This window comes from Cyprinodon tularosa, unplaced genomic scaffold (assembly GCF_016077235.1).
Source record: "Cyprinodon tularosa strain WSP-4 unplaced genomic scaffold, ASM1607723v1 ctg951, whole genome shotgun sequence".
Classification (NCBI taxonomy): Eukaryota; Metazoa; Chordata; class Actinopteri; order Cyprinodontiformes; family Cyprinodontidae; genus Cyprinodon; species Cyprinodon tularosa.
The window spans coordinates 247,149-259,584 of NW_024039731.1; the positions used below are offsets into that span (position 1 = coordinate 247,149).

Genomic DNA, 12,436 nt, shown 5'->3' on the forward strand with positions numbered 1-12,436 from the left:
CTATAGAAAGTAGATCAGACAGCTGATCCAGACGCTGCTGCCTGCGTCCTCACTAGAACTATAGAAAGTAGATCAGACAGCTGATCCAGACGCTGCTGCCTGCGTCCTCACTAGAACTATAGAAAGTAGATCAGACAGCTGATCCAGACGCTGCTGCCTGCGTCCTCACTAGAACTATAGAAAGTAGATCAGACGGCTGATCCAGACGCTGCTGCCTGCGTCCTCACTAGAACTATAGAAAGTAGATCAGACAGCTGACCCAGACGCTGCTGCCTGCGTCCTCACTAGAACTATAGAAAGTAGATCAGACGGCTGATCCAGACGCTGCTGCCTGCGTCCTCACTAGAACTATAGAAAGTAGATCAGACAGCTGAATGAATGAATGAAGACATTAGTGGAACATTAGAGGACGGAGATGTTTGATTAACTGTTCAATCCTTCAAAACAGGAAAGATTTTCATCCAGATGTTCAATCATTGAAGGACAGCAGGAACAGCTCTATGGTTTATTATTCTATGAAATCCTTGGTTTCAAATGACAAAATGAAGGAGAGATTAAACAACGGACCCTCCATCTGACGGGTCCCTGAGGGCCCGGCTCCCTCCACCTTTAGGAGGTCCAACCAGGTGAGTGACTGCAGAACTTGAGCGAGGAGGAGACTCAGCCGTTTGGGTCCGCCATGTTGGCGAAGGAAGAACATGTTCTGGGTAACGGGTCAGAACCTGGTTCTCCTCAGCGGGAAGCTTTTTCTTCTCACATTTCTGACTCTAAGCTTCACTAAGATTATTCCAATTAAACAGGTTTAGCAGCATCAAATAAAGGAGTGGTGGCCCAGAGCTTGGAGCATAGAGCTTGGAATCCAGAGGTTCTCTCCATCTCTATAGTTCTGCTGCTATAGGCTTAGACTGCTGGAGGACATAGGGACCCCTTTTTCATCATTCTGCTTCATTCTATCTCTATTCTCCCACTCTGCAGAATCTGTTAGTTCAATCTCTAACATTCTGCTCTCTCTGCTTTTTCTCATAGTAGCTTCATCTGGTCTGTTCCTGTTTGGCTGTGACTCCATCCTGGAGAGAAATATCAGCTGTGCTGCTGCCATCAACACCTTTGTTTCTAGATGTTGGAGCTTGGCCTGTTTTCCAGTGTAGTCCTGTTTCTCTGACTGTGACTAACTGGATGTGCTCTCTTCATCCTCTGACATGGGAGCTGCCTTGGAGCTCGTCTGCCTGGCTGTGTGTTTCCTGGACGGGGCCGCCTGTGGAGCTGGTTGACAGCTGCCTTTTGTATCTATGCTTCTTTTTCTATGTCTGCTTCTGTCTCCTTGAACCCCAGTGGGCCTCAGCAGATGGCCGCTCACACTGAGCCTGGTTCTGCTGGAGGTTTCTTCCTGTTCAAAGGGAGTTTTTCCTCTCCACTGTCGCTACAAGCATGCTTAGTGTGAGGGATTGCTGAAGAGTCAATGAGTCGATGCAATCAGCTGGTTTTCCTTAGATAGAAAACTTTGAATCAATCTGACTGGATGATCTGGTGAACTGGAAAGTGACCTGAGATGACATGATGTGAATTGGAGCTATAGAAATAAACTGAATAGAATTATTCTGAGTCCCACTCCCACAGACTGCATTCTGGGTCCCTGAGCCAGACCCTTATCCTCACCCCGCTCCCCGGGGGGGGGGGGGTTAAATGCAGAGAGGGAGTTGTGTTGCTCTGAACTGCTGACGGTTTAATGACAATAAATAAAATAAACAACAATAAAGTTAAATGGATTGAAGCTTTATTTGTCAGTGAGCCTCCTGGGCCTCCGTAGATCCATCAGGATCAGTCTGGGTCAGACCTTCACCATCAGGATCAGAACTCCTTTAGATTCTAGCTGGTTCTGGTTCAGTGGGGCTGTAGATATAGATGAACTAGACGGGATCAGAACCAGTAGTGGACCGGTTCTGCTGCCCATGAAGGGTTCTCCTCGGGTTCTGCAGAACCAGAACCTGCTGCCGGGTCGGCAGGCCGCATGGTTCAGGTGGAAGCGGGTCAGGCTGCAGCTCTTTGGTTCTGGTTCAGTTAGTTCTTCAGAATCTGCTTGGAAGCGGTTCTGATCCGGTTGGCTGTAGAATCAGACAGCTGAACTGGACCCGTGGCCATGGACGGAGGTTCTGACAGAGAAAACCCAAACGGACCTTCAGAACCGCATCACCAGGATACCAGAACCACAGATGTTTCTAAGAACACGTCACAGGTTCTGTTCAGGTTCTGAAGAGAATTTGCTGCCTAATTAGAAACAAGCTGATCCATTCCTTGCAGGAACCTTCTCTATGCGTCCAGAACCAAAGCTGACCCGGTTCTGGGTCTCTCTGATTGAAGGGCTTTGTTGCAGAACCAGAACCAGAACGCGTCAGATTTTTATTTCACAGTAAAATCAACAGAGGATATAAAAAACAAAGATCTTCAGAAGCAGGACGTCTCACTCTGACGATAAGATTTACTCTAGAATGTTTAGTCCAGTGATGTGGTTCTGTTCAACCCGGATGGTACCGGTCCATATCCGTCCATTAACCGGGTTCTACTCAGAACTACAGAACATTCTGATCCTTCATCAGTCCTCCTTTTCCTCCCCTTTCTTCTTCTTCTTCTTCTTGGCTTCTTTTCCCTCCATCCCACTGGAGAACTCTGACCGGATCAGAACCGCCTCCCTGGTACCAGTACGGAACCTGAGGGAAGAGAACAGAAGAACTATGTAAAAACTACAGCTCCCAGAATGCCTTTCTGCTGCTCTAACTGAGCTCCACCGGTTGTAGGCGGGGCTATAAGTGAGAGTGGGACGCCCTCCTCCCTCCTGAGGAACAGGAAAGCAGTCGTTGCTATGGTAACACAGTGCATGGCTGTAGCTCTATATAAATAAACCGTTTCAAAGTCGACCTTCCCTCTCAGATTTATTGTCGTGTTTTTCTCCTTCCTAACTTGTGGTTTTCTGTCAGGGTGACGAAGACGCAGCGTTAGTTCACCGTTAGGCCTGCTGCCTGGCTCAGCGGCCAGGGCTGGACGCCGCCCTGCGCCCTACACCCTACGCCCTGCGCCCTACACCCTGCGCCCTACGCCCTACACCCTGCGCCCTACGCCCTACACCCTACGCCCTGCGCCCTACGCCCTGCGCCCTACACCCTGCGCCCTGCGCCCTACGCCCTGCGCCCTACGCCCTGCGTCCTACGCCCTGCGCCCTACGCCCTGCGTCCTACGCCCTGCGCCCTACGCCCTACGCCCTACACCCTACGCCCTGCGCCCTGCGCCCTACACCCTGCGCCCTACGCCCTGCGCCCTACGCCCTGCGCCCTACGCCCTGCGCCCTACACCCTACGCCCTACGCCCTGCGCCCTACGCCCTGCGCCCTACGCCCTGCGCCCTGCGCCCTACACCCTGCGCCCTACGCCCTGCGTCCTACACCCTGCGCCCTACACCCTGCGCCCTACACCCTGCGCCCTACACCCTACGCCCTACACCCTACGCCCTGCGCCCTACACCCTACGCCCTGCGCCCTACACCCTACGCCCTGCGCCCTACACCCTACACCCTGCGCCCTACGCCCTGCGCCCTACACCCTGCGCCCTACACCCTGCGCCCTACACCCTGCGCCCTACACCCTGCGCCCTACACCCTACGCCCTACACCCTACGCCCTACACCCTACGCCCTACGCCCTACGCCCTACGCCCTACACCCTACGCCCTACACCCTACGCCCTGCGCCCTACACCCTGCAACCTGCCTGGTTTGGGACGGCACTTCATGTTCAAATAGAAAACCCATAGTTTCTAATTTGAAAGTATTTACAAAATTAAATACATAAGTGAAAAAACTTGCAGCGTTTCATTGTTTATAGCATAAAATAAAGATAACAGACGACTCATTTTGTCATGTGACCTGATGAGGCGCTGTGACGTCAGGAAGGAGTCATTTTACACGGCGAGTTAATATTTTCTTCACCTTCATGATGGAGTTTTTATCCTTTAACGAGGGCGAATAGAAGCAGTCAGAGTCTGAGGGGTTTAATCAGCGCTGCTAAATGTTCTTTGATCTCATGCGGCGTTTCTCTGGATTTTTAGCATTTTTTGCAGGATTTAGAACAGCAGCACAGAGGAAAGAAAGTATGATCCACCATCGCACCATAAAACGCACTCCTTTCTGTTTGACCTGTGATGCGGCGATGCCTGGTTGGGAACGGAGGGTTAGCGCTTAGGAGCCGGTTTAGGATCAGCCTGAAAAGGTTTGGAGGGAACTTTGGATCCAAGATGGCGTCTCCAGCAGCTGTGAGCTAACAGGCAGGTGTTTAGCATGTTAGCGTGCTGGAACAGCTTTCCTGGCAGCCGCCATGTTGGAATCTTTGCTAACTGTAACTTTTCCAGCTCTGGGGGGAACTGGAGGCGGTAGGGTTCTGGTACCAGCAGCAGAGAATCATGGGTAATGTAGTATTAGCCAGGACCATCATCCGCTCACCTTTTCCTGCCAGGGTTCTGGTTCTTGAGTGGACCTCCGGGCCTTTTCTGGGCGTGGCCCTGGATCCTGCTTCCTGGTTGGGCGCTGAGGCCCTGAGGAGCGTCTCTCAGGCCGAAGCTCTTGGCGGTGTGGCCCAGGTGGAGGCGGCGGATGTGGAAGATATGTTTGAGGTGGGCGGGGTAGGTGGTGTAGGCCCGAAGGAAGGACTGCAGCGCTGTGACATCACAGGACAGGTCAGCCAATCACAGCACAGCATAGCCCTCAGACGGGGTCACGTGTCAGCGTACCTTTCTTTGCAGCTTGCAGAGACTGAGTGTCGGAGTGCACAAAGTTCTCCAGCTCCGTCTGCAGGACGGTGGCGCGTTCTCGGACGTCCTGCTGCAGAGCTGCGGACGAAGTCTGAGAAGAAACAAGACCTGGATCAGAGGAGCCTTCAGACGGACGCCAGGGACCGCCCACCTCAGCTTCAGTCGCTAAGGTAACGGTGGGCGTCCAGGTGTGTTCTACAGCCGTTAGAGACGTTCTGCTTCCCCAGGTTCAGGGCCACAGTCTGCCGCCTACCTGGCTGTGATATTTCCCTCGACCTTTGAAGGCGTCGTCCTTCATCAGGCATGAGAGGACGTCCTGCAGCTTCATCTCTGAAACGCTGAAACCAGAACATCCATCAGAGACGGAGCGACACGCTGGGTCCTGCTTCCTGCCAGTGACATCACGCTACGTTATCGGCTGAACGTTGCCACGCGACGTAAAGCAACGTGGTTGCCCAGACAACGATAATGACATCACGCAGCGTCGTTTGCCGGGTTGGGAGCATCTGTAGCTTAGTAATCTAGATTTGCTATTATTTGACGTTTCATGGGCGATCTAAAGTAGCCGAAAGTAGAAAACAATCATCATCAGTCTGGAAGGAAAGTTAAGGTGAGCAGATTCCTGCGATCTGATCTAATCTGGAGACGTTTCCAGATCATCGATAGAAATAAATACATTTTATGAAAATTCAAATAGGAAACATCCATTTTTACATATTTATTCATATTTAAACAAAAATCAGGTGTGAAATCCAGGAATGTGCCTCTTCCATTTCCTAAGATAAATAATATGAATCAATCAATGCTGGTTATTAATTAGAGCCATTCAGCCTCTCTGTCTTCTTCCCTTATGAGCAACAGAACATCGAGTTCATTAACAGACCGGTTGGTTTAATACAGTCTGTGGGGACTTCACTATTTTTCCATAACAAAATATGTAAATGAAACTTTTATATATAAACAAGCAAATTGAAAAACATATTTTTTTCTACATAATAATAACTATGAAATAAAATGGCCTCTAGTTGTTTCTACTGTATCCTGGACGGCAGCTTGTTTTGTTTTGTCTTTAAACGTATAAATGAATAAAAAATAATCTGTCCTTTAAAAAAGTTAAAGTGAAAATTAACAGGAATATTTTTATTTTTATAATCCTAAACCTATTTTCCATTCATGTGTTCATAGATACAGCTGCGCCTTTTCTGTTCTAGATCAGCTGTTATAAATATAAAGATTAAATGATCCTATTTATCCCTGTTACAAAAATCCACAACAAAAAGAAAATATTTGTGCAGAAACTGAACATCTGCTGGATGCTGGGGGGGATTTTATAATATGTCATATTAATTTCTGCATGTTTTGATCCTATATATTTCATAATAATCTGGCTCATGCTCTCCTGGAGCTCAGAGGATAAATCGGAGTGGAGCAGGATGGGGGGGGGGCAGCGGAGGCTGCAGGCTTTGCTTTGGGCAGGCGGCGTGAAGGGCAGCGGTGACTGATCACACGCATGGCCGTTATTAGCGGCCATCAGTCCCATAGGATGGCTCAGTGCCAGTAGGCTGTTATCACAGGGTAAATCCTAATCCTAAAGTCATTCCTTTCCCCCCCGCAGAATTTATTCATCTATTTATGTGTAATCTGAAAATAATCAGTAGATCTTAATCTGCTGTAAAAATAAAAAAAATAAAATGATCTGCATGTCGCTCATATTAACCTAAAAACAAATAAACTGTCAATGCAGTTGTAAAATTCTTTCCCTATAAATATTTAATAAAAATGCAGATCATTCTTTAATCAGATCCTCATCTAACAGACATGGAAGGTTTCTTTTTCAAACTAATGTGTAACGAACCCAGTGAACGATGGTTTTGTTGTTTTATGCAGAAACTACAACATTAACCGGATTAAACCGCGGAATAAAACGCCGTGATTGGATGTAAGCAGAGCAGAGACACAGGAAGCTCTATGTGACGCGTATTACGGAGCGTATGCTGGCCTGACGCCGTATGCTGGCCTGACAGAACACCCGACTGGAGCCGTCCCACCGGGACTACTTTCTTGGGATTGGCTTATACAGGGAGCTCTGTGATTGGTTGCAAACCATCCCCTGTATAAACAATGTATTAATGTATGGAGGAACGTCTGATAAATCCACACAATGCAGAGAAGTTTAATTTCTAATTGTTTATGGAGCAGAAATACTTTGGTGAATCATGTGCTGCGTGTGGATCGGTTCCTCTGCATGTATGAATCACATGTGTGACCCGTTCAGTCCACGCACCTGATGTCATGATTGGCCAGATCAGTGATGAAGGCGGTCTCAGCAGGCGTGAGGAAGAGGAGGCCGCTTCCTCCTCCTCCGATGCGGGCCGTGCGGCCCACGCGGTGAACGTACTCAGCAGCTGATGATGGAGGCGTGTACTGAAGCACAAACAGACCGATTACCTTAAAGCTGGTTCTGGACGGATCAGAACATCCTGGCCGCAGCTCGTCTTTACCTGAACGATCCAGGTGACCTCAGGAAGGTCCAACCCTCTGGCCGCTACATCCTGGATCAGACGGAGGGAGAGAGGTGAGCCACTCTAATCAGACACCTGAGCTCTGAAGGTTCTGAACCCGGCAGCCGGGCCCCCTGCTGGTCGAACCGAGGTACTGACCGTGCACAGCAGAACTCCAGAACTGGAAGCGCAGAACTTCTGAAACACCTCGGATCGCTCCTGCAGAGGCAGAACACAGAGTCAGACCCGCCCAGAGGGGTGGAGCTGCTGCCTGTGGCGGGCGGGGGGAATCTAACCTCCTGTTTCATGTTTCCATGGAGACGCAGGAAGCTCAGCTCCTGATTGGCCAGGTGGCGGGCCAGGGCGGAGCTGAGGAGCAGGTGGAGGAAGTGGACGACCTCGCAGCTCGACACGAATACCATGACTTTATTCTGGGGAGAAAACTGAGAGAGCAGGAGGTCAGGTCTCCATGGCAACGCCTCTGTCATGCCCCACCTACAGGGCTCCGGCGGTCTCCATGGTAACGGTGTGGTCACCTTGCATTTGTCCAGGATGAAGGCAGCCAGGCAGACCAGTCGGACCTTACTGGGAACCACCACCACAAACTGCTGCAGAGCCTCCGGAACGGCGAAGCTCTCCGATTGGCCGGCGACGGCGGGCTCAGCGGTGAGGTCAGAGGAGGCGGGGCCAGAAACACTGACACTGATCGGATCCTTCAGGCACACGTCTGCCAACCGGGTTACGCCTGAAACAGCAAGTTCTTTGGTTGAGAGCCGGGTCAGCGGCGCCGAGGGGCGGGGCAGAACCGGACTGACCTGGAGTCAGCGTGGCGGACAGCAGAACGTTCTGCCGGGCCGGGCCGCTGGAGTTCAGGCTGTTCAGGATGACCGTCAGGTCTTTCTCAAAGCCCAGATCCAGGATCCTGCAGGCGGAGAGAAGAACCGGTTCTGAGCTCACCTAACGGGTCAGAACCTGACCCAGAAGAGGAGCTGTGACCCACCTGTCCGCCTCGTCCAGAACCAGCCAGCGCACGGCGCTGAAGGCCATGCTCAGGGTGTGGCGCAGGTGGTCCACCAGGCGTCCCGGAGTGGACACCAGGATGTTGATCCCTTTACGGATCCTGAGGAGGAGAACGGGTCAGAACCTGGGCTGCTCTGGACCGGGTCAGACCAGTCAGAACCTGCTGGTACCTGGCCTTCTCCGCCTTCCTCTTCTCTCCGCCCATCAGAACCCCCGGAACCACCCAGGTGAACGGCTGCAGACAGAAAGGGAGCGGCTCAGAGACCAGAACCACAGGAAGAACCAACCGGACCCAGAAACCCTCCACAGGTTCTACCAGTGAGACCTCAGAGGACGGACGGGTCGACTGGACAGAACCACCTGCCCCTCCCCAACATGTTGCTGGATAAAAAACAACAACATCACCAGAACCGTCCAGAACTGGGAACGGCTCCGGTGAGGTCCAAACTTGGTTCTGGTACCTTGAGAAGCTTCTGGAAGGTCTGGAAGGTTTGCAGAGCGAGCTGGGAAAGAAGAAGCAGAACCGGGTCAGAACCAGAACCGTAGGAAGCAGGAGGCAGCGTGTTTGAAGGACGGAACCTCTCGGGTCGGAACGATGATGACGGCCAGCGGCCCGTCGGACCTGCGGACCTTCGGCTCCACGGCCTGAAGACTTTGGACCAGCGGCACCGCGTAGCACAGCGTCTTCCCTGCAGGCGAGCCAGACATGGTCAGTGGGGAAGAACCTGAGAACCCAGCCCGGTTCTGATCCGCTGCAGGTCAGACTCACCTGAACCGGTCTGGGACCGGACCACGGCATCCCGTCCGGACAGGAGGGCTGGGATGGTCTGCTGCTGGACGCTGCGGACAGAGAACCGACCCGGTTAGCGCCGGGCAGTGGGCCAGAACCTACCGCCACCTGATCTGGACTCACCTGGTCAGTCTGGAAACATTCAGGACCTTGGTGAGAGTCGCCACCTGGAGGACAAAGACAGCGAGTCAGAGCCGCCATGTTTGGACCCAGAGAACCCGTCAGAACCGGTCCTGCATGAAGGTTCTTCTCAGAACAACCCGGCTTTACATTTAGTGGAACAAAAACCTGGTTCTGTTTCAGTTTACGCCTCGGTTCTGAAGAACCTTCATGCTGGATCTACTGGGAACACTGGGCAGCTAACGGGCAGAACCCTGATGGTGCTGGACCCGGTCCAGAGGGCCCAGGGGTCCTGCAGGTCCAGGGGTCCTGCTGGGCCCAGGGGACCTGCAGGCCCAGGGGGTCCAGGTGTTACCAGGTGCGGGTGCAGCTGCAGGTCTGAGAAGGACTCGGAAGTGAAGATTTTCTCCTTCGGCTGGCAGACGTTGGGCCTGAAGGAGGAAACAGGAAGTGATGTACGGATGCAGCCAATCAGAGGAGGGCTGGTCCCACTGGGCCGGCCAATCAGAACCCAGCTTACCTGAGGATCTCTGGGATCTCTGGGTTGTGTCGGAACAGAGAGGAGGTCTTGATGCTCCGTCCTTCCTTCCCCTCCTCTTTCTTCATCTCCTTCCTCTTCTTCTTCTTCGGTGGTATCCTGTCAGTCAGCCCAGGGGGCGGAGCCTAAACGACACGCAGTCAGGGTTTAAATCAGCAACGAAACAGAGAAAAGAACTGAGAAGAAAAAAGGACGACCTGTAGGTCAGCCTCCTCTTCATCAGTCGTGTGACGAAGGGTCAGTCTCTCTCTGGTGAAGCTCCGCCCCCTCCCAGAGCTCCTCCCCTCCTTCTTCTTTTCTGCTCTCTGCTTCCTCTGTGGAACATCAGCTGATGGTCACCAACAGATCACCTGAACCAGGGACCTGCAGCACTGGGCTCAGATGAACATGCTGCAGGTCCAAACTGGACGGTTCTACAGAACAGTTTGGTCCAGAAGTTAAAGAGATCGACCCAGAGAACAAAGACAGGCCTCCTCTTCCTCACTAACATCATCATCAGAACCGGTTCCTGACCAAAGATCTGAAGCAGGAAGTGGTTCCGGTTCTGGTGGAAGCTACTCACTGAGATCCATTTCCTGCTGCTGGACAGCGATGATGATGCTGGAGATGATGAAGGCCCACTGTTGCAGATGTTCAGACACAGCTGCTCCTCTGCTGATGACGTCATCAGACGCTGCAGAAAGCGGAGAGAAGCAGAGTCTGACCAGACTCCATGGAAAAAACGCTCGATTTAAGCTCAGCGGCCCAAACTCACTGATCTCTGTTTATATCCTGGATTCTGATTGGCCGTAGGTAGGACGGGGTGGAGTGAAGCCACTGGCCGCCATATTGGTACTCCCTAGTTAAACCGGTATCAATGTAAACAATCTGCGCTACAGCATCGAACAACCACGATGTTCTCATATTCAGGGACTTTAGACTTTAAAATAAAGATAAATTCATCACTTTGACACAGACTGGCTGTTTCATAGCATCAATAGATTAACTTTAACTTAGAATAAATAAATAAGCCCATCACATTGCAGAGTCATTATGACGTCAATAAATCATGTATAACATATTATACAATCCATCACAATAAAACTAATGTGTTAATGGAGCAGAATAATAAAGATGAGCCGAAAGTGATCAATTGATGAACATTAATGTATTTATTCCATTGTTATGGTAATTACATCTTACATATAATTTCAAGATTTTACATCCAGACTGAATTAAAAGTAAATGTTAAAGCTGTAGTATTTTACTGTCTGCAGATTGTGAATGAATGACGTCATAAACTTTCTGCTGTTTCTGGTCAGCCTTTAAATCTGACGTCCATCAGCAGATAGATGATCTATTGCTTAGTTCATCCACTGACTGGAACGTCTTCCTGCAGCCACATGCTGCACAGGGACCCATTTTCATGGTGCGATGCTGTCAGAGCGGGGAGTACCAAGATGGCGACAGGAGACCTCACTTTTTTAGGCCAGCAGCAATCCAGTGAATAAACAGGGATCAGGGCTCTAATTGGTTCCTAAGGTTCTGGAATAACCTAACAAGCTGCCGCGCGCCTCCCTCTGTGACATCACAGCCCCCGCATGCAGCCTCCAGCTGTTTTATTTCTGTTTTTACTCTGAGACGAAACTTTAAACAGACATTTTTCTGACGCAGTTCTGCAGCATTTAAAAAAATCAGCGGCTTACGTCAGGCTGACGTGTAGCTTCCGGTTTGGATTAAAATGAAAACAACAAACATGATTAGAGCAGAAAATCAGAGAATTAAGAAAGAAGCCTCACCGATATACTGCCCTGATCCACACTAAGACACGTGGGAGCCTCTTCCTGGTACGTCATGGAGCCCCCGCCCCCTTGAAGCTAGTTTGTCTGTAGAAGGGGGCGGGGCTGCCCTGCCTGTGTGGGCTTTAATGACGCCTCATTGGACGCTGCCTGTAGGGCGGCCATCTTGGATCAGACCAAAGAACAGGAGGCTCCTTTGATCTCATTTAATCACATGAAAGAGTCAGAGATTATATTACAATAATCTCTGACACGTCACAACACCTTAATGTTAAAATCACTCAGTTAGATTACACTGATTTATTCAGATTATGAACGATTTAAACTGAACTTAAACTAGAGATTTATGCAAAGTTATATATTTTACATTTAAACATTAATATGATAAACACAAAGTTTTATATAAATAGGGTTAGGGTTAGAGTATGTTTTACAAATATGTATTTATATAGCATAATAATAGTATTATTCACTATTTTAGGGATTGCTCTTTAAAAATGAGTATAATGATCTATGAAACATTTCTTGTAATGTGATTTACAGAAGAGAGTAGAGTTATTATTGTTAATTTGTTTTTTATTTTTTGTCATTGTCAATCCTTTGTTCTTCAAATCGTAGTGAATGGCAAATGTATGTTCTAACTAAAGGCTTTTTGTCCTTATAAGTTTGTCTAAACTTCTTCAAAAAGTCTTTTTCAAACTATGTTTCTTTTTACCATTATTTCTGCATATGTGAACATTTGTTCTTTAATCAGTTAATGTGGGTCAGAAACTTTAAATACAAAAATGAATGGAGGAAACCTTAAAAGCAACAGAACCTTAAAATGAAATGAAGGACAGATTAGGGAATATGTGGATTAGAGAGATTAACCTGCTAAAGGATTTTTATTGGATTTATT

General features: G+C 49.7%; 1 protein-coding gene across 1 annotated transcript; it reads right to left on the reverse strand.

Moving 5' to 3' along the window:
• Positions 1–2,385: 2,385 nt before the first annotated feature.
• Positions 2,386–11,688, reverse strand: ddx31 (DEAD (Asp-Glu-Ala-Asp) box polypeptide 31). Its single transcript, XM_038275308.1, has 21 exons — positions 11,539–11,688; positions 10,323–10,433; positions 9,958–10,074; positions 9,743–9,885; positions 9,578–9,653; positions 9,226–9,269; positions 9,082–9,152; positions 8,892–9,001; positions 8,774–8,815; positions 8,483–8,547; positions 8,293–8,412; positions 8,108–8,214; positions 7,829–8,037; positions 7,589–7,735; positions 7,452–7,511; positions 7,293–7,343; positions 7,076–7,215; positions 5,045–5,129; positions 4,771–4,882; positions 4,484–4,697; positions 2,386–2,705 (listed from the first exon to the last, which is right to left on the reverse strand). The coding sequence occupies exons 1-21, from the start codon at positions 11,593–11,595 to the stop codon at positions 2,591–2,593; spliced, it is 2,196 nt and encodes a 731-aa protein (XP_038131236.1). The 5' UTR covers positions 11,596–11,688; the 3' UTR covers positions 2,386–2,590.
• Between the last annotated feature and the right edge of the window lie 748 nt (positions 11,689–12,436).